This window comes from Perissodus microlepis, chromosome 13 (genome assembly GCF_051167445.1).
Source record: "Perissodus microlepis isolate ML-2025 ecotype Zambia chromosome 13, ASM5116744v1, whole genome shotgun sequence".
NCBI lineage: Eukaryota > Metazoa > Chordata > Actinopteri > Cichliformes > Cichlidae > Perissodus > Perissodus microlepis.
The window spans coordinates 23047632-23070023 of record NC_140473.1 but is presented as its reverse complement, the minus strand read 5'-3'; the positions used below and the strand labels follow the sequence as shown (position 1 = coordinate 23070023).

At 38.9% G+C, this 22392-nt stretch overlaps 1 protein-coding gene across 31 annotated transcripts in view; it reads left to right on the top strand.

Moving 5' to 3' along the window:
* Window positions 1–22392, top strand: part of camk2g2 (calcium/calmodulin-dependent protein kinase (CaM kinase) II gamma 2) — an 80762-nt gene that overhangs the window by 43335 nt on the left and 15035 nt on the right. For 13 of the 31 annotated variants that reach the window (XM_084948266.1, XM_084948236.1, XM_084948235.1 and 10 more), the window contains exons 6-14: window positions 2587–2659; window positions 8171–8273; window positions 9445–9528; window positions 9881–9975; window positions 14250–14372; window positions 16176–16259; window positions 16347–16389; window positions 17081–17140; window positions 20705–20745. In XM_084948266.1, the coding sequence (XP_084804392.1) occupies window positions 2587–2659; window positions 8171–8273; window positions 9445–9528; window positions 9881–9975; window positions 14250–14372; window positions 16176–16259; window positions 16347–16389; window positions 17081–17140; window positions 20705–20745 (706 nt within the window). Of the gene's footprint in view, window positions 1–2586; window positions 2660–8170; window positions 8274–9444; window positions 9529–9880; window positions 9976–14249; window positions 14373–16175; window positions 16260–16346; window positions 16390–17080; window positions 17141–20704; window positions 20746–21517; window positions 21551–22392 lie in introns of all 31 variants that reach the window. The other 18 variants (XM_084948238.1, XM_084948253.1, XM_084948245.1 and 15 more) reach the window with 3 other exon arrangements.

Sequence of the window (22392 nt, the reverse complement as noted above, 5' to 3'; positions counted from 1 at the left end):
AATTTCATTAATAAACAATGACAAAGCTGTCCTCTGAATTTAAAACTTATTTTTAGTTTGTTGTCCGAAGTTGAGGTTTGTTTTTCTTCTGAAGCGCATTACCTAGATGCCTAAGCGCTTAACCATGATGTAAAAGCTTTTAATCAGTTAGATAATGACTTAATTAGCAGAATTAAAAAAATATGTCAAAACTTGCAATAGAGAATGCAAAAGGCAATCAATAGAGTTAAGGTAAGTACAAGAGGAAAATAGTACAATAGGCATTATGCTAGATTAGGCTGAAGATAAAATAGGCTCAGTAACACATGTAAAATAATAAATGTCATATATGTGTATGAGGAAGCTGTGTAGGGACAGAACAAATGGCGGGATAAATTTTAAGTCCTGTTGTGCTCTAATTTGGTCTCTCTTGATTCTGTCTTGCAGAGAGACGACAATACTCCCTAAATCTGTCTCTGCTCCCCCTCCCGCTGCTGTCCCTTACTTCACCTTTACTAAATGCCAAGCTCAATTTATTTTAAGAGAAATAATAGCAACTTTAACTGAGCCGAAAGAATTGTAGATATGCATGCTGAGGACAAGCTTACATAAGACTCCCCCCTCACACCCTGCCCACATTTCTTTCGTCACGTTCATTTACTTAAAAAATGCACCACATACTTCTTCTTGCACCACTTATCCTCTGCTCCAAGTACACAGAAATGTTGCTCAAAGATTGCAGGTACATTTATAAATCTTACATGGCTCATGGGGGGTTCATAAATAAATCAGGTGTTTAGATTAGTGTAATGTGGGGCTTTAGTCAGCCAAATTGTTGGTTGACTGAACTGTTACCTTCTAATCAGTTGATCTGTTGCTGGGGTAGGTTTGATTATGCACTTAATATCTAGTTTGACTATCTGTCACAATGTGTTGAGTGCACTCTACCTTCTAGCCTTTTTAGCCTGATCTAATTATAAAGAGATATAAAAAGCTAGAATATTAAATCATTTAAACAGTGTTATTTTAAGCAAATATAACCACAGACTCTGAGCCATTTTTTCCATTTAGATTGGAGAGTTAAGATCCTTGGATGAACTATTGACATCATGGCTGGATACAGTTTACTTTTTAAAATAGTAACAAGACCAAACAACAGTTTCGATGTGTTCACACATACAGAAAGCCTAAAACCTTACCTTGCTGCTAATTAAGTGCTTTATAGTTTTGCGTTCATCATCGTCTCACAGGAAAACCTCTGTAAATGCAAACATTTTAAGCTGTTAGTCGCTCTTAGGATTGGGCATCTACGGTCATGTGAACAGGCAGGTGTTTTTCATTTGGAGTCTTTTCCTCAGCTATCGAAAATAATGAATCAGGCCAAAAACTGTCAATGCTGCACTTTTCTCTTTGAGAGTATACCCCTGTATATCCAAATAATAATAATTTTTTATTGACTTGGGTTTTTGCGCCTTTGTTAGATAGCACAGAAAAGAGAGACCGGAAGGCAGGGAGAAAGAGGAAGACATGCAGCAAAAAGCCACTGGTCAGAATCAAACTACTGCATTCAGCCTTGCGGCATATGACTGAGACTACAGCCTCAGTGTCAAAATGAGCAACAGGAAATGATTTTGTGTTGCCCATCAACCACTAGAATGTTGCAAATTTGGTGAAAAAGACCCTGGTTGCAAGGATTTAGTCAATCAGCCAAAAAAAAGTTAGACAAAATTCTCCTGCAAGGGCGAGGTAAATGTGATTTACGGGCACATTTTCTGAAAGGGTCTCCTTCAAGACATTGATAGTGTTTCTCTTGCTGAAGAAGTCACACAGCAACCATAACTAGAGAGCAGCTCTTTTCTCACCTCTACACTGCTGGTGTGAAGGGGATGTGAATGCCAGTTTAGCATCTGAAACACTCGCACACACACACACACACACCCCTACACCCTTCCTGTGTTGCATTGTGGGTGTCTGTTGCCACGGACCCACAGCCACTAATGATCTGACATTTGTAGCCACTTTGTGATTGGCCAGCTGAGCAGAACTAAGGAAGCAGTGGGAGAGCAGAGCATTGTATTCCTCTTTGTAGCCCTCCGTTCTCTGTAACAGGTTGCAGTGTCTCTTTAGAAAGAGTGTCTGGAAATGGGTCCCTGTATTTTCTGTACCCTGCTTTCTTTTTCACCGTGTCATCCATGGGCCACTTGGGATGACTGAGGCCATAACCTGGCTCTTAATGCAGGGTTACGTCAAGGCTCTGGGTGTTTTTGGTTGCATATAATAATGGCAAAGCTTGAAGCGCTTTGTAATTTTGTTATGTGCCCAGTGGAAGAGCTGTCTACCAATTTACTTTAATACTGTGACACTATACAATGTGAACAACAGAAACCTGTTCAACCATATCCTCTTTTTTTAGCTTTTTTGTGACATTTCTGTCTTTACTCGTATGCTCGTCGTGTACTTCAACTGTCACGTAATATGAATTCCACCCTAAAAACTAGTTTCTTCTTCTTCTTTTTTAAAACTTCTGCTTCAGTCTGCATTTGTGATCTCCTGTGGATTGACGAATGTGTCTGTCTTGTGCTCCTCATCCTTCTCTGTCTCTTCCAGCCACTGCATTAATCAGATCCTGGAGAGCGTCAGCCACATCCACCAGCACGATATTGTCCACAGGGACCTCAAGGTAAGTGATCACACACCTCTGGTGAATATCGAAGTACCTTGTACACTATATAAATCACTTGAATAGTGACTAGCACTTTGTTGTAAATGAAGATTAAAGACGTGTGGAAATTCACATCATGTCTGAGCGCTCTTGCACACACACACACGCACAGACGTCACGTAGTGACGTTTAGACCAACTTAAGGGATGAGCGTCATCCTTATGCTCACCGGCTTTCTTCTGCATTCCCAATCCTCTGCCTACACCCCTCCTCCCTTTTATCCGTCTCCCTCCTTCCTCTCTATTGCTCTCTGCCCTCCTCCCCCTCTCCCTCCTGCACTGCTGAGGAGTGACGAAAGCAAACCAGCTGCTATTAATAGCGGGTCGGTGGGTGAGATGACGGCCAGTGACGATTTCCCTTGCAGCAAGTCTGTGCACCCCTGGCAGAAACCAAAACCACTCTGCAGCTGTGCGCTTTCAAATTTCATTAATTTTAACGTTAATACAATAATATTAAATAAAGACAAGACTAATCTGAGATCTAAACACCTGGATAATTGTACCAGTACTAAGTTCAGAGCCCTAAACTTTTAAGGTTACTTAACTGTCTGTCTACTTTTATGTGACAGTGTAAAATTAAGCCATTACTCTGAGGGTAAATAGACGAATATAATTGGACGATGCACAATCGTTTTTTATGCGAGTGGTGTAAATGGACTTGTGTTACTTCTCATTGATTTTTTAGTTTTATTTTATTTATTTATTTTTTTTAGCTTGCCAGTGGATGTCAGTATCAAATGCACTTGGAGAGGGAAGAGGTTTAGAAAGATGATAATGATGATAGATGATGAGGGCTATGGACAGCAATGTATTAGATTAGTTGTTAATGTACAACTCCCTTTTCATGTTTCATAACTGCTTTCATGCTGCACTATTATAGTCTTCTCAAATGGTACACTAGCATACAATTATACACTCCGATGACCTGCTGGTGGGGCAGCTATTATAAACCCATTCTTTAATGTCTAAAATCCTAAACATATCAGGCTGAATTTGCAAATAACTAATTGAAATATGTCTGTTTAATAGAATAAACACTATCAAAACTTGAAGTCTTGGATATTTTATATAGTACTGACTTCATTATATATCACATTATATGCATTTGGCATGAATTTGCCCAAAGCAATTTACAGTAAGTGCATTATCATCATAGTTGCTTAAATGATGAGCTGGAAAAAACGGAGTCAGGGAAAATACTGGAACGGTCTGGCAGAGTGCTTAAAAATTATTTTTAGCCAACCGTGAACCTGTAGAAGTCGAGATTTTTGCCATTAGGGCTAAAGCGTGTAACTTGCATACTGATGTAGTGAATTTATTAGTAAATAATTGTTATTTTCCACCTGCCAGTGATTACAGAGCAGCACGATGACTCATCCAGAGTTATTTTAGTGTTGATGAGTGTAAGGCTATTATTCACTATCTCTTAGCTCGGTTTTGGTCTCTACTATCACACACTGTCACACATTTTCTATCAGCAAGTTTCTTATTGTGTCTCTTTTATCCGGGTTGGTTGTGCAGAACAAGTGTAGCTAAGGTGAGAGAGAGAACCAGACACTGTGGCAACTAAAAATGTGTTCATCACGATTAAAGGGACCCTTTCATAGTGACACAGTTTCACTTTGATTTGACACATTGTTATTATAAATATATAGATATATTTTTTAGCAGCTGTCAAACTACTGATCTGGTAATCTTTACACTATCAGTGACTAATTGCTATGCACTATCTTAGTGACTAATGTAGTCATGTATTTAACAACGCAGAGTGAATACCAGAATCAAAAACTCCAGTGTCACTCTGCATTTGCTTAATGCACAAACAAGTAACTTTTTACAACACATTTGCCATCTCCAACTTGCTAAAGTATTTTATCTGTCTATGCATTTGTTTTTCAATGAAGAGGGTCTTAAAAGCATTACAATCCCTGATTTCATCACATAGGAAATACTCTGATTTTGTTTATTTTTGTTTCATTTTTTACCCACAAGAGCATCCAGGGGATAGAGCTGCTGAATGCAGTACCTGCATTCGAGCCATAAAAATACCAATAATGGCATTGAAGTGTGCCACGGAGAGGTGTGACCTCACTCGCAGACGCATGTCATATTTTTCGCCTCTCTGTCATCCTGGAAGGGCCACTCGCTCAAGGGAAAACAAGAATTCGAGAGAAAGAGTTGAGTGCTGTCAGCTGGTGGCAGGCTGGGTTGTCATGGTAACTATAGGGTGAGGTCACCCGGTTGCTGCAGCACCAGCGTAGGGACTGATTATGCCACCTCCCATTTATCTATCTCTATCTGTCTGTCCCTCTGTTCTTCTGTTGCTTTTACTTGCCCTCTTTTTGGTCTCTTTTTCCCATTATTTCAGCTCTGCCCTGTTGGGTGGGTTGTGGGGTGGGGGTAGCAGGAGGGGAGGGGTGGAAAACTACACAGGGAGGGATAGACTGACAGATGAGAAGAAACGGACTAAGAGCCCAGCGACTGCTGGTACAAGCTTCTGACATCCACCCATCCATCCATCTGTCCAGTTATGAGGCACTGAGGACTGCTAACAACTACAAAGACTTCTGCCCTTAACACAGACACACACACAAACATAGTCACGTCAGGCCTGACACTTGGGACTTGTAGTCTTGAGTGCAGAGCCGCACCATTTACCCTGCTCAGGCTCACCATTAGACCCCAGTAACACCTGGGATTAAGTTGACACTATCTGGATCTGATCACAGGCATTGCTACATCTGGGAGGTTAAGCTTTTAGCAGTGGCATCGTGGTGCAGTGGCTACTGCTGTTGCCTCAAAGCAAGAAGGTTCTGAGGCGTTTCCACGTGGAGTTTGCATGTTCTCTCTGCACCTGCGTGGGTACAACTTTCCGCCACAGTCAAAAGGCATGTATGTGTGTGTTTGAGGGTGCAGTTGTACATGTCACTATGACTCACTTGCAGCCTTTGCGGTGTTGACCCCACGTTTTTGCCCAGTGTGAGTGGGGATAGGCTTCCAGCTCCATCCAACCCTGAATTGGAGAAGTAATTAGGAAAATTGGGGAAAGCTTTACCTGGACAATTTTAACTGTGGTTTTAACTTGAAATGATGAATCAGGTTTCTGAAGAACAAGGTTAGACTGTACGGACTTGTTTCACACGTGGTTGAGATCAGAATGCTGGCTGGATGTGACGTTGCAGTTTCCATTGCATTCTAACTAACTACACTCTGCACCAGCCTAATGTGAGACTTTAGGGCACTTTGTTTACCCCTCTGATTCTGAATAGCTGCTATGGAGAATTAAGGTGTAACTCTAAAATGTCAGAAACATGAAACCAGAAATTGCTAACAGGATGAAGTGAAGTGACATGGCAGAAAGAACCATGTCTTCAGTTAAGATGATATTCCTCATACTTTACTTAGAGCAGTATTAGTAACATGATCAAGCATGCAATGTTGCTTAAGCGGGATCAGTTCATTTTCAAATATATATTAGGGCTACTGTATTCATCTGATGAGACATATTTATGTACACCCATGCTTTTGTTTATTTGATTTCAAAAAGTGCATTTTAAGAGAAAAGTAAAACCAAAAACTTGTTGTTTGGGTAGACATCCAGCTAGGGCTGTTCAATATAACGATATATTTCGGATGACGATATAAAAACGTCTATCGTTTCATTTTACGCTATCGTTTGTTTCGTGGTGTCGCAAAATAAACTGTTTACGGCAATATTTTTTTCATCGTTCTGATGGTCACTGTAGTGGCTATATTAATTTCTTAAAGTTCTCTCTTTCTCTTATATTTAATATAACCACACTACAGACAGACAAGCGCCTGTTTTTATGCATTGTGGTTAGCAACAACGACGGTAACACGATCGCGTGTCCGCTTGTTTATGTTCCACATAATCCTTTCACAATAAAGCTCAAGATCCTGTTGAGACATTTCAAAATAAACTGAATCACGTGAAAGAGCAGATTATTTACGGATGAGAAGTAAAAAAAGAGCCGCCAGGTGCTAAAAAATAAACCTTAGACTCAAACGTTAGAACAGGCTTTTCCCCGCAGCACGCTGTGTAATAAATACTCACAAAGAAAACGGCGGCCTTTACAACTTATGTCTAAAAATGTATAGTTTCATGCATCGGTTAAAACACTCGACTCCAGGTACATGACGCGCAGCTGGAAACACTTCCCGCAAGACGAGCTGCCCGAGATTCACAGAATTTACAGAAAATGTTACATTTTTGTGATTTATATCGTTATCGGACGATAGAATTCATATATAGGGATAAGAGATTTTGGTCATATCGCACAGCCCTAATATTAAACATAATTATTATTTAGAATAATGGGGTCAGTATATGTGAAAGTAACCCCTGTGAGTCATAATTTCAGGCTACAGAATCCTCTAAATGCTCTGTTTAAGACATGGACTATCCTTAATATTGGCCAGGTCTCTCTTGAAAAATAGATTTTAATCTCAATTAGACTTTTGGCTATGCAGGTTAAACATCTAACTGTAAGAAGCCACACAGGCCTGCTGATCTACGATCTGATTATAAGGTGCAGCCATCAGAATAAAGTTGATTTAAAAGAAGGAAATGATATGTTTAAATGTTTTTTTTTTTTTTTTCAAACACAGGATGAACTAATGTGCTCCATCAAGGCCCAGTGCAAGAGTAATGAGGGTATTTTAACTTTAAGTAATGCAGAGCTACTGCTCTAAGCTGGTGCCAGTTAAAGTCTGAGAGGGCTAAAGGTAGATACTGCCACTTGGACAGAGACAACCTGTAAATTATGTTTACCAGGTGTTGAGAATGAAAAACCTGAAACAAGTTGAAATAAAACACTGCTACTCATAATCAAGTAACATGATTAATCTATTTTTAAAAAAAGCTGTGACATAAGGGAAAGAGGCAAAAGAGGAAATGAGTTAAAACACACTTGATGCATCCTTATTCTTGCCAAGTCTTGACCTTTTGCACGATGGTGTCATCAGAGGGACTGAGTAAGAATGCTGTGTTAAATCCTGTGACAGCTGATTGAAAAGGTCTTTGCTTTGGGGAAAACCATTGTAGCCAACTTGACAGCATCATGGCTCATTACTACTGTAGATGTCATAATGGTCCTGCGGCCCATTCAGTCATCCAGACAGAAAGGACATTTCTCTAAGTCATGCACATGCTCATCTCTGTTGCCTCTAATCAAGTGTATGTTTATCACATAAAACAAGTTTGTTCAAGTACAAGTGTACCAATCTGCTATTATATTCATTATTTTTATTCTATTGGGGAATAGAAATAATTTATCAAAGGTTACCAAAGGTGAGGATTTGTTTGTCCTTTATTTAATAATAATTACAGTTTATAACTTCTTTTCCAACTTGACATTTGTCTGTCTGACAAAAATAATAATAATAAAATCAGTCACTAGGGTAAAGGTATTCTTCATTCTGAAGAATTATTTGTGTCTCTGTATTACAGCCAGAAAATTTGCTCCTGGCCAGTAAGATGAAGGGAGCGGCGGTGAAGCTTGCAGATTTTGGCCTCGCTATTGAGGTTCAAGGGGACCAGCAGGCGTGGTTTGGTAAGAAAGATCATTTATTAAACGTAATCTGTAGCATTTCAAATGATGTGTTGTTCATGTTCATGTGGCATCATAAATTTTAGGTTTACATTTAAAACTGCAGCAAACAGGATAGGCTTAAAGTGATATACAGTGCTGTGCAAAAGTCTTAGGGCAGCCCTCATATCTTTATCATTTGCTGGGAAAATTGGAACTTATTGAAATGTGTAAACATACATGGAAATACAGTATTTAATGCCAAAACAAAGTTTACAAAATTCTAACAAACTTTGCATTACCACCCTTATTCTTCAACATAGTCTGAAATCTCTTACGCACGCTTTCTTGTAAGTTATTTACCTTTTTCAGTCCAGGCTTCTTGAAGGACATGCAAAGCCCTTCTTTGGCTGTTGGCTGCCATTTGTTCCATTCTCTCTGTCAAGATGATCTCACGCTGTTTGGATAATTTTGGGAAGGCCAATCAATGACTCATAGCCTTCCACTGTCACTATTTGGGAATGCTTTAATGCAGCGGTCCCCAACCCCCGGGCCTCGGACCAGTACCGGTCCGTGAGTCGTGTGGTAGCAGGCTGCGAGAGTTGAGGCTCAGGTGTGAAATGTATGGTTTTCAGGGTTTTTAGCGTTATTTTGTTATCGTTTTAATCGTTAACTCGATTTTCCTCGGTCTTTTCACGTGTGTTATGAATAAATCTTCTTTTTTCGGTACCAGTACTAGTTTTATTTTGTTGTATTTATCCGCGACACCTTAAAGGCCGGTCCGTGAAAATATTGTCGGGCATAAACCGGTCCGTGGCGCAAAAAAGGTTGGAAACCGCTGCTTTAATGCAAAGAATGTACTGAAAAAGAAGACGATCTCCAAAGAAGAACTTGGATAGCTATTGCTCAAGTCCACTTTAAAAAAATACAAGAAAGATGGTCTTCTTGGAAGGAAAATATAAAGAAATTAGAAGAAGCTCAAGACTTATGCACAGTTCTGCTGGAGTAAGTAGCACAAAGAGATGAAGACTGTGAATGTTTAGATCATCTCAGCTCGCTAATTTGTTTAAAACACAGCGCTGGCACAAAGCACAGAAAGACGTATGAAACCTGTCATAATGTAGTAGTAGTAATCAGAAGTCACACTGTGTACTGTATATAAGTATAACATGCTTGTATTTTTCTATATTTGCAGGTTTTGCAGGAACTCCGGGGTATCTGTCCCCAGAGGTGTTGAGAAAGGACCCATATGGCAAGCCAGTGGACATATGGGCATGTGGTCAGTCCTAAAGTTTTCAGACTGTAGGCACAGTCGTTTCCTAGCAGACCCGTTTTCACCATTTTTGTTAGATATGGGTTCACTACAGCATTACCATGTCTTTCACAACTCATGTGACTTTGCAATCTTTAAGCAACAACTTCATGAAACGTTCCTGTAACAGTCTTTTCCCTGCAGTAAGTTTTAGTTAAATATTTGATATATTCGGCCGAAACACAACCAGCCAGATTCATAAACAGCAGCCCACATCATTTTAAGTGATAAATGCCCTTAACTCTGCTATAAGCCCAAATAAACATTTTTTTCTTTTTAACTGTGTATGTACAGTATTTTTTACATTTGTGTGTGTCAGGTGTGATCCTGTATATCTTGCTGGTGGGCTACCCTCCATTCTGGGATGAGGACCAACACAAACTCTACCAACAAATTAAGGCCGGTGCTTATGATGTAAGTACTCACATTCTTGTATTAACCACCCTCTCCTTTTGAACTGTATTGTCATATGTGCAGACAGTTATGATGCAGAATAATGATTGCACTGTGCAGAACTGAATTCCAGCATGGCATTGTCAGTGGACGGAGAATATCACTTTGACTGTGTGTTTATTTTCTGTGTACTGCAGACACAGCCAGCTACACAAACGACACAAGACTTTGTAATGTTTACATTTCCTAGGGAGGGACAAATCCCTATGACTCCCTGTGTCTGCTTTGGATTGTTGGTGTCGTGTTTCCAGGATTCTGAGCCATCAGAGTTACATTTTTTAACCTTGATGGTGGCTAAACTTGAATATAGTTTGTAAATATATACTGAAATACTAGTTGTGTGAACACAAGTTAAGTTTTTAACTCCTCCCAGAGTGCAACATCAGGCTGGAGACGCAGCGTTTACAATTATGACATATTAGAGATGATTTAAAACAAACAGATCCAGCATACACAGGACAATCTTGGCCTAAATATTGTATTTTATATAAGAGTCAACCGCTTGGTGAGTTAAACTGATATTCTCTTTTTAGTGCTTTTTCCATGCACGTCCATGCTTTTGCTATGCTAAACTATAGATAGATGCCTGAAGGTTTGTTAGTATAATTTTTCAAGTTACAGTTCCTTAGTAATCAGACCATAAAGCTTGTAAAACCTGTATTTAAATTATAAGTGAGTGTGTAAATAAGAGCCAGAGGCACTGTCAGCAGAGACAAACAAATGACGCTCACTAATAAAGGCTGTGCAAACAGACACACTGGGGGTGGAATTACCTGCAACCTGCGTATGGTAAAAATTCGGTAGGATATGTATTTCTATAGCACTTTCTCATCAAACTTCAGATTACTTTGTTGCTAGATTCAGCAACTTTTATTGGGATAAATACAAAATACAAAAACATTGACAAATCTGTCGTTTACTGTTTCATGATCTGGTCATTGTGTGAGAGAAAGGTACTTTTTTGCTTCTATATTTCTCTATAATTGATCATTTTACTCCTAAAAAAAAGCTCAAATCATAGCACAGCAATTATTATCAGGGTGTGTGATAATTTTGTAGGATGATGCGGTTACAGGATCTGACCCAATCCACGTGCAAAATGATACTTGAAATCTGATCAAATCTCCCAATTTGGAAAAAATTATGATCTGGGACCTCTTCTTCTGTCTTATACTGTAATCCTTCTTTTGAACAAGTTTATTTTCCATCTGGAGCATCAGAAACTTGGGGTTCTTTCTTGGTTTTACTGTCAAAGACTCAGCTCTGCTCCTAGCTGAATTAGCCATTTCATTCTCCACTGTTTTATGTAAGGCATATCCCTGTAACATGCACTTGTTGGCAACTTTATTAAGTACGGCTGTTTAACAGCTTGTTACAGTGAGTAATTAATCATCCCGTCATATGGCAGCAACTCATTCAGATGTGTAGACATGGTCAAGACGACCTGCTGAAGTTCAAACTGAACATCAGAATATGGGCTGGTGTAAGTTATTCAGATACTGCTGATCTACTGGGATTTTGCAGTCATCTGTGTGGTTTACAGATAACGGTCTGAAAAAGAGAAAAATATCCAGTGAGCACCAGTTCTATGTTACATGATGACTGAAATGCAGCTTCAGGCTGATGGGAAGTAACAAATAACCACTCATTATAACCAAAGTATGCAGAAGACCATCTCTGAACAGAAAACCTGTTGAACCATAAAGAACATGTGCTACAGCAGCAGGAAACCACACTGGTTCCCACTCCTGTCAGCTGAGAACGAGGGACTGAAGCTGGAGCTGAAAAAGGCTCATCAACATTGCCCAATGGCTGATTGTAAAAGTGTGGCATGATGTGATGACTCTCAATTTGTGCTGCAACATTCTGATGGTAATGTTGGGATCTGGTGTAACAACATGAAAGTATGGAGCCATTCTGCCTTGTATCGACTGTTCAGGCTGCTGATGAAAGTGTAATGATATGGGGGAAGGGGTTATATGTACTTGGCACACTTTAGCCCACTTTAGTATCAGTTGAGCACAACCTTCCTGAGTATTGTTACCGACCATGTCCATCCCTCTATGACCGCAGTGTCTTCTGATGGCTGCTTCCAGTTGAAAAATGCACACAAAGATCATCTCAAACTGTTTTCCAACACGACAATAAGTTCATTGTACTCAGATGGCCTCCACAGATCTTAATCCAGTAGAGCATCTTTGGGATCATTCGTCATGGACGTGCAGCCGACAAATCTGCAGCAACTTTGAAACAAAATGTCACATCAGTATGGATCAAAATCTCTCAAACTGTTTCCAGCACCTTGTTGAATCTATGCCATAAAGAATTAAGGCAGTTCTGAAGGCAAAAGGGGGTCTTTACTTTAAAACTACTGTTTAAGAATTTACATTTGATTCAGAATATTACAAAAACCTTATTAACTAGAGCTTCAATAAGCGCTTTGGTTAATGGAACACATAGTTTTGGGCGTATTGCATTGTTTTTGTACCTGCATCTATGGAAATGAGAGTTAAGTTTCATGACATCTGTGAGGGAATTCGACCTGAAGTCATGAAACTTTAATTGTGATACTCTGATCTTCATTTCCTGTTTCCAAATTAATTCATGTGTATTCGTAACTACAAGGCCGGAGCATCGAGATGAGCTCTGCAGGACACCGTCACTTCAAGTGTTGTCAAATAACATGCTCTAAATTCTGTCATGCAAGTAATTTAGAAATTTAATTTTAGTTTTTAATGGCTTGCTATTTGGCATTGTATAACTTTCATCTTGCTGCAGAAAAAATAACTGATACACTATGGGAGAGCAATGGGCTTATTCATCAGCTCTCGTCATTGTCCTCTGGGAGATAGGAATTTATTACCCATATTAATTTACATAATTGGAAGCAACCACATCTAATGAATGTGCATAATATGAACAATAATATGAAGTGACTGACGAGAACTTATAATAATGTGCACTTCTTGGATATCATCACTGTCACACAGATACCTTGAATTTCTGCTTTTTTCTTTCATCGGTAACTGACATCTGATATGTTTGAAGTAAAAGTCTGTTGAAAGCTTGCTTTGACTTTTAGCAGTAAACATGTCTGCTGACTCCACCCTTTTGTTATACCACTGAAATTGCCCATCAAAGACAGACAAATCGTTGCTCAACTTCACATATTAAGACTGTTCCAAAACAAATGAAGTCAAATATGTTTTAAAGAGAAACAAGCAAACCTTTTTAAAATCACAAAAACAGTCACCTAAAGGTGTTGTATGTTGTTTATAAGGTAAAGACCCTACAATGATATATACAGACATAAGAGGGAAATAACCGTTCCCCACAGGAGTGTGTACATGTATATCTTATTGGAAAGGTATGTGCCGTTTGTTGTTGCAGGGTATCTGCACAACACTTTTGTGTACAATATTGTGTTTCCTGTCTATGTGCGTATGTTCTGGTGCTAACTGTTGTTTGTTTGTACATGTGTGCTGCTCCTTCAACTGTGTCCAGACAAATTAATCCTCAGAGAGAAAACAAAGGCCAATTTAACCTAATCTGTTCATGGGGGTGTTGTGATAGTGTTTTAATATGACAAATTAAAGATACACAAATTACTCACATGCCGTGGATGTTATTATGAGGTAACATTGATCAGCTGCTCATAGCCTGTAAAAATTTATGGACACGTTTGATTAGCACAAACAAAGTTATATTTATTAATGGATAAGAGCTGTCTGTAAATCTGCATTTAGAGTATTACTTTTCATTGGTACAACCTCGCTTATGACTTGTGTTTGTTCCTGGTCTTGAGAGGTGTGGATATTTGCCCTACAGAGTTAAAAGTTGCAAGTTGCATAACCTTAATTCACTCAACCTGCCTCTGTAAATATCTTTTGCTGGAAAATTTCCTTACCCTCCTTTGAATGCATACACAATGAGGAGAGAGCTGCACCTTCTAAATGATCATACAGTTTGCAGCTCTAATCTGTTACATGTTGGGTAAATACAGGAGCAAACACTGTAGGAAATCTGGTTCAGTCATTTAAATATCACAGTCAATTAAAAGAAAAGCTTGCTCAGTTGTGCTGGAATGCCAGTGTTAAAATTTAAAATACGTGCTAAATATAGAAATGTCTAATCAATGCTAAACAACAGCAAGTTAATCATGGTTTGGAAACATCAGTTTTTGTTTTACCAGTTTTTCAGTGATATGTTTCTTCCTCCTCTTCGCCTTCCTTCAGTTTCCTTCTCCTGAGTGGGACACAGTGACCCCTGAGGCCAAGAATTTGATCAATCAGATGTTAACGATTAACCCCGCCAAAAGAATCACTGCCGACCAGGCCCTCAAGCATCCCTGGGTCTGCGTAAGTCACACTTGTCTTTATCTTTGGTTTTTATGTAGTTTTTCTTGCCAGCTTTAAACAAATCATGTCACAGTTTTTCTTTCTTAAGCACTCTTACATCAGCACAGCCCAGGAACACCTGTCTTACATTGTATTTCATTTCTAACACAGCTATTCAGAATAACAGCACATCTTTGATCCAAATGGCTAGTTTTAAAAACATGCACAGAATTACATTATATACTAGAGCAGAATTTGTAGCTTTTTGTAGGTTGAGACATAAAAGTTTGGGTTTATTTGTCTCACATTTGGACAAGACGCACATTTAAGGAACTCATAAAAAGACCATAAGTCATAATTTTAACACCAATAACAATTTAACAGCATAAATGTAGTTTGTTATCAGATAAAGCAAAAGGACAATAATTTCCATTTTTATTGTTAAGGAGTTGAGTAAGGAGTCGCCTAGATAATGTAAGAGCTGTAGGCTTATCTTACAGCTCCCACTTCTAAAAGTTTTCATTTATAAGTCCCTGACAAAGCAGGCTTTTTCATTCTGTTTGGTATCACAGAGGAGTTGGAATACACATGAGCCGCTCCTGCCTGTTGATGAAAAGCTACTCAGGGGAGCATATCAGAGCTGTAGAGCATTAAAAAGAATTCATTGTTGCAGTTGTACACAATGCCATTATTGTCATAGCCTCAAAATGGTGATTAAATGTTTCTTTCCAGAATGCACCTTTGGAGTCACGGTCCCTTCCTCTTGTATTTTAATGTTCATGAGTTTTTATCTTTTCAAAAGACATTTTCCAAAGCAGTTCTTCATCTCGTCCCATCACATATCTGTGAGTTCAATCTAAAGTCAACGATACATATACAGGCTCTATAAAGAAGATGGATGTTTCAGCGTCAGTGCTATAGAAGAGGTGGTGTATGTGACCACCACCACCACCTCTTCTATATTCACTATATTTAGACAAGAGGGTGGAGTGCTAAGTTACCAGCTAAGATTGGTTTGGCCTCAGTCACAGAGACCTAGAGACCAGTCGCTAAGGAAAAGTGTGCATTTCCCTACTGATTGGCAAATGGTTGCTGGCAAAGAGGGTGCTTCATCAAAAACCTCCTTGTAATTGCTTTTCTCGCAGGTGGGTTTTCAAAGTCACCAGTAGTTTGCATGGAAGTTGCCGACTTGTACGCAAACACTCAACAACTGACTTGGTAGTGAAACTTAAATTGCTACGCATACTGAAAATGGAGAACATTTGCCTTCAGAGTAAATGTTGTGCCTTACTGCTGAAACTATTATGTTTTAAAAGGTGCGGCTTTTACTTTGTTGGGAAACTGTCCCCATTTCCAGTTTCATTACAGAATAGTTGGCAGGTGTTTGCAGACAAGCAGGCATCCTCTGCTGGGTGACCATGGAAATCTGCTAGTGACCAAAGCTATCACAAGGAGATTATTAGTGCAGCACCCTCTTTGTGACTCACTTTGCCACCGGTTTCTTTAAATCCCACAACCAACTGCCAACTGGTAACACACATTTTTATCTGACAACCGGTGGTTACCAGGTGATAACTATGCGATAAACAGTAAAATATTCCAAAAGCACAGATATAATTAAAAGGTCTTGTTCAGAATAGCACCGGTGAGGCCTAGCAGACAGTGACTGGGTACATCTGCCTGCGTAAGAATACCTGTCTGTCCAATATGGCAGCACCCCTAACTTTAGGTCTTACCAGTATAAAAATGGACGAGTTATTAAAAAGTGGCATTGACGGTGTAGCAGTGATATACTTAATGTTGCCCTTTCCTCTTTACTTAAAGCAACGATCCACTGTGGCCTCCATGATGCACCGTCAAGAGACTGTGGAATGTCTGCGCAAGTTCAATGCCAGAAGGAAGCTTAAAGTAAGCACGAACACAGTTAAACATACACATACACATAACTAACTAGCTTATGCTTATAATCTTGTATATTATTTGCCTTGACTCTAGGGAGCTATCCTCACTACGATGCTCGTGTCCAGGAACTTTTCAGGTGAGCTTTTGTAGTTAGTTTAAAATTGTCAACACTCAGTAGGAGCGCACTTCTTTCTGGATCCTATCTCTCATAGAAGCCAAGTGATACATGTCACTGTTGTTCTGCTACTGTATCGCCAGTCTACCATCTTCTTCCCTTAGCCACACCGATTGGATTTGATTTTGCACTTCAGGGGTTTGGCTTGGATTTCATCCTCATAAGCAGTTTGATCACAGTGCACTTTTGATTGAACAACCTATTTGCGGGCTGGACAATGGACTAGCAAGCTAATGCACTAATGCTATCGGCCCTGTGTTTATATGCCTTCATGTAAGCAAAGCAGCTCCATTGGATTATGTCCATATACTTTGTAAAGGCTAAGACTGATCCAGACTGAAGTAAGCAGACCAGCCAGACCTCTGAAATGCTTTGTTCGTAAGCCTAGGCTTGTTAACAAAGAAGTTACATCAGTAAGTTGGGGCTCAGACATTTTATTTCTGACAAGATTTTCCCATCTGTTGCTTCACTTCATCCTAATAAAAATGGAGTTTGGTATTACATAATTTTATTGATTAAATTAAAATGTCAAAAACACTAAGCAGGTCTCTTGGAAGCACAAAAAGTTATTAAAGAAAAAAGAAGAAGGAGACTTTCATGGTTTAGTGGGGCTCTCTCCCAGTAGCGCACTGAATTCCTCTTTGTCTAATAGTGGGACGGCAGCACACCAGTCCTGCCGCTACCACCAGCACGGCCGCAATGGCTCAGGAAGGTACGTTTGCTAGAGGGGGTGTTGGAGTCGGGCACTGCCAGCTTCGTGCTGAGGTTTTTGGCATGTGGCCTGGGCTGCTTGAACCCTCCCCTCCCCCCACCACCACAACCACCTGCTGCCTGCACACTGATGGATCACGTTTATGTGGTCATCACTGCACTGGGGCATCTTACAGTCACATACAAACATATAAATAAAAGCCACAGATGAAGCTCAGCTACTGACCTTTCAGTACTCCTGGGCTTCCTAATGGTCTAATAAACAGACCTCCTCTCAAGGACTGGATATTTATTTTCCTGTGTCGAACACAACAGCCATTTAAATGACACCCAGCATGACCCTCTGACCTTCTTCCAACTACCCCAGCTGTCACCAAGCAAAGCTCAGGTTATACATCTTTGCATTAGCACAAATATCACAGGTTGTTTTTCTCTGCTGCATCGCCATTTATATTACCAATATGAACAGAAATTCCAGTATTTAACTCGGAACTCTTGCAGCTTTGCCTTCTTCAAATTGATCTGGATCCACAGTACTGATGCCCAGTCGATGCCTGCCTGTGCTCGCTGCAACCTTCCCTTGGCATGGCTCTGGCGCCAACAGCCAGCCAAGCATGTTTATGAGCGTACAGTGCAGTTTGCCAACCTGCATGGGAAGCTGGATAAACAGAATGCAAAGTGTCCTGTGTTAACTATTTTCTTTGTCTCCTCTCTCCTGCCTGCTCTTGTTTTTGTTTGAGCAAATACAACTAAAAAGGGAAAAAAACAGTTTGCTTCAAACAAAGTGCTTATGCCGTTATCAGGTCATCATTATGCAGATATATATTAACACAAACACAGCGATATCGCTTAGTGGGGTATCAGCACATGGATGGCTTTGGTTTGTGGTTTCACATTACTGATATTTTTTAACTAAGACAGATCACATTTGCAGCTAATGATTTTTCATTTAGTTAAAATCTCCCTTAACTCCCAATAAACCTTTACATTACTTAAGAGATTACATCTTGTTCTCCAGTGGCAAACCTTTAGCTCTACCTCCGAGGGTGATGATTCAGGACAGCTTTGTTTTCAGGCATGCTCAAACTAATTAGTTTGTTTGAAGCATACTGAACCTTTAACACGTGTGGGTCATATGACAGCGCTGGCTGCTTGCTTAAAGAGGACTTATTAAGCTTTTCTTTCAGCTGTATATTTTTATTTTTGGAATTCATAGTTTAAAGTTCCTTAATCTTATACAGAGGACACTTAGTTCATCATTTGACTGAAGCTAGCAGCTTTAACACTGCTTTCCTCTGATTGGCTGCACCTCACAAACAGGAGTTTGAACAGCAGGTAGGCGGGGCTGCTATATTCAAAAGTAGACATTACTGTAATAGGAATATCCACACTCTTTGAGATCATACAAAACCAAATTTAAAACTGAGTGCTTAGAGCTCACTTGTACATTCGCTGATGATACAAGTGATGTGCCACGTTTCATAAGAACCCTTGCAACATTATGTAAGTAACAGAAAATAAGGAAAAGTGTAATGGGTCCCCTTTAAAGGCTGGTCATACAGGAAAAAACAGTCTGATTAACAAGAGGATGCTTTGCCAATAAAATGTTAATGACTTTCCCTTTTTTGCTCAATTCCAACTGTCAAATTTCTTCACTTAACAAAATGCAGTGTTGTCACATACAGTGTTACAGTGAAGAAATCAGACTTGAATTTGTACAGATGACATCCTGAAGTTAAAGGTTTCTGCTGAGAATGCACCACTCGGCTCCTTTTATGAGGAAGACTTTGAAGTTGATGTTGCATGCCAGACATTTTGATGACTGCATGAACCATCACCTCTGTGAAAATGATTAAAGAATGCCTTTTAACGCGCAGTAACAGCCTGACAGGTGTTGCCTGCAGTTGTCATCTTTCAGTTCAGATGTTAAGATGCAGATATTAAATACATTACTGTTCTCTTACCTTTTTCATTGCCATCCTTCCTTCTTTTTGAATGGAAGGTAAGGGTGAATCATTGGAACATGGCTCAAATACAAATGATTGTTGGTAAAATGTTTATTTTTAGTCAGTGTTTGTGTGTTAATGCATGTGTTTTATTACATTTCCTTTTTGTCAGGTGGAGTGGTGTCATTTGTGTGTTGTTAAAACTGTCTGGTCAGGTTTTCAGGTTCACATACATGCCTCCTAACATAAACTACATTATAAGGATGAAGGTGGCGTTTGACGTGGCCAAAGCAATCTTAATAACCTCCTAAGACCTGAACTCTTTCACGACATGCATTTTTAATTTCTCTTTGATATTTGGGCATATTGGGACCCAATGAATGTAAAAACAAAGAATTACCAGATTTTATTTTTTTTTTAACCTGATTTTTGTTTCTAAGAAAAATGAGAGCCACATATGAGGATATTCGTTTAAACTTTCGATAGAACAGTATTAGTATAATGTCCTCGTAAGTGGATATCAGGCCCCTGTAGAGCAAAATTGTGTATTTTGGTCTAATGTGATGTCCACATATGTGGACGCCAGGTCCTAGGAGGTTAAATAAATTATCAGCAGTTCTGTAATTGACATTAAACATAAAAGTATATTTTCCTTGTTTCAACAAAAAACAAGGTAAAGATAAAAAAAAAAATAGCTCTTTTACTCATTCATAAGCTTATTCATGTATTAATTCTCATTTGCCCCCTAAAATCAAACACCAGAGCAGGATATATGAAATATTAGAAGTGTTATGAACTGAGCTGAAACTGATGTTATCATTGTGGAAAGTGAACAAAAAGTGTTTATTGTTTAACATTTTGACAGTTTAGAGGATTATTGGACCCAAAATTATGGTTGAGCCAGAAATCCACACAGTACCATAAACAAATGAAACCAAATTTAAAATGAGCTTTAAAGCTCAGAAAATTAACATGTGGTTTTACTAGGAACTCGTAATGCTGACCTGCTCTCACAATCAGAATCACCTTTTTTGAATTTTTTAATCGTTTCCCTGTATTAATTTTTTAATGATTTTACTGTTTTAGAATTTGGATTCTCCATGCAATAGTTGTGAATTACTGACATTTAATTTTTTAACTAAATAATTTTTACAATCTTGGTGTAAAAGCTGTAAAAATGCAGTGGAAATAAAATGCGGAACTTGCACGTTACTGGGCAAAACAGTCTGCATAGTCACTGTAGTGTACATTATAATGAAAAATAATTATGAATGGGGCTACGTCGATGTGTCTGTTTTTATACAATGATTTCAATTTTGCCAACAAGTTATGTTTTTGATTTTCACGTTATCATTTTGCTTTGTCTGTATCATCACTACTGAAGTCTCTTTAATTCCCTGTTTATCCACAGTGGTTCATAAAGTAAACTTTTTGATGGGATCGTCCATCATACAACAGCTCTGCTGTTAGAAATATCAATGTGAAGTCAGTTTTGTCAAACCTGATAAACTCTTAGGCCGTCTTTTGTCGTGCTGACTGAGTGATTTCAGCTCTTCTGTTGATTGGACAGCTGTCCCCCTTAAACTGCGTCCTCATCATCTTTTCTCACTTTCTTTCAGCGTGTAAAACCTTACTAAACAAAAAGTCGGACGGTGTGAAGGTAAGCTCTCTGACCCATGAGGGTTTTCTTGATGTGACTTATGTACTTAACTTACTCTCCTTATCTTTTATCTCCTTTTTGGTCTGTCCCCCTAATTACTGTCTGAGACCATTTTTAACTGTGATATGATGGAACAAGATCAATTAGATCACCTCTGTGCTCTGGTGCTACATGGTCTTTTTTCTAAAGTCTGTTTAATGTATTTTAAAGATTTTTGTGACTTAGGGGATAGGATTTATTTTAGAAATGAACTAGGTACTTGATTATGTCCATAAGAAATCAGTTAACTCACATTGAGATTAAAGTAGATCTAACGAGCTTACCTAAAGATTAAAAAGCTTTTAAAATGGTGTTTTTAACCAGCCGCTTTTCTTTGACTCACAGCGATTTTTGTTTTGATCAACAGTCAGCGTCAGTGCATGCAATGAACTGCCGTACTCACCAAGGGCAAAACAAAACTCCCATTACATACAGTAACTTAAACAGTAACTAAACCCTTAAACATTAGAAAATGCACAACCAGTTATTGAACACCAATAAAATAATTTCCAATATTTTTTCTATTTTTTAACCCCCCTTTTTATTTGCAGCTGATTCAGATTTTTCTGAATCCCTTTATCTCATCTTTATTCCTGTGTAAGCTTGTGCAGCTGTTTTGTTTTTTTATTATCTTTCTGGGATCAATCTGGCAGCTTCACTTTTTTGTCTTTTTTGATTAGTTCCCGATGAATCCTTATTTTTTTCCCTCCTCTTTTCCATTGCTGTCTGTCAGAAAAGGAAGTCCAGCTCAAGTGTTTGTTTGATGGTGAGATCGGCTCTGTCGTTTTTGTTCATTTTTTTTATTTTTTACCTTTTTTTTGTCCGTCTTCTTTGCGAGTCTTTGCCCCTCCAGCTCTCCCTTTACCCTCTCCGTTTCATTTTTTTCCCTTTTGTGCAGAGATGCTTTAGGGGTCGTTTATGGCAATTTTTGTTGGATTTTTCCAAATTCATACAACATCCCTGCATTCCCTTCCTCTGGAAGCGCCACCAAAACCATTTAAAGAAATAATACACACACACGCGCTTCACTATCCAGTTACCCCCTTCTGATGTGCGACTCATTGACCCATGGATCTGCATTTTCGCTTCATATCTGACCATCACCGTGGGACAACTGAATCCCTGCTAATCTCAAGATACCACCATTTTTCTTTTTTTTTCAGTTGTTGCATGTTTATCGTATCCTCATTATGTTTCATTTAAGTGAATTCTTCTTTCCCCTTTTTACCGTAAATAAAACAGCTGTCTTTGTCACCTGCAGATAATTTCTCCGATATGAGCTAGAGAAAGTGTGAGCTTCTAAATTCTGAATATAAAATAATCAAGTAAAAAGATTGTTTTCTTATTTTTCTGTTGATCTGTTTGGATGGTTACATTTTTCCCCTCACTACATTTTTTTCCAAAGTAAAAGTGATACAAAACTAGTTAATAGTGTACATTTATTAGTGGTAGGTTCGCATATCTCCCAAAAGACGTCACAATTTCAAAAGAATATAAAACTTTATTAAAATAAAAGTACTACACAGTTTTGTTTATTTTTGTAGATGGAAACTGAGGTTCAAGATTTCAGGTTGCACTAAGAAATATCTCGGTTTGAGGCCTAATTAG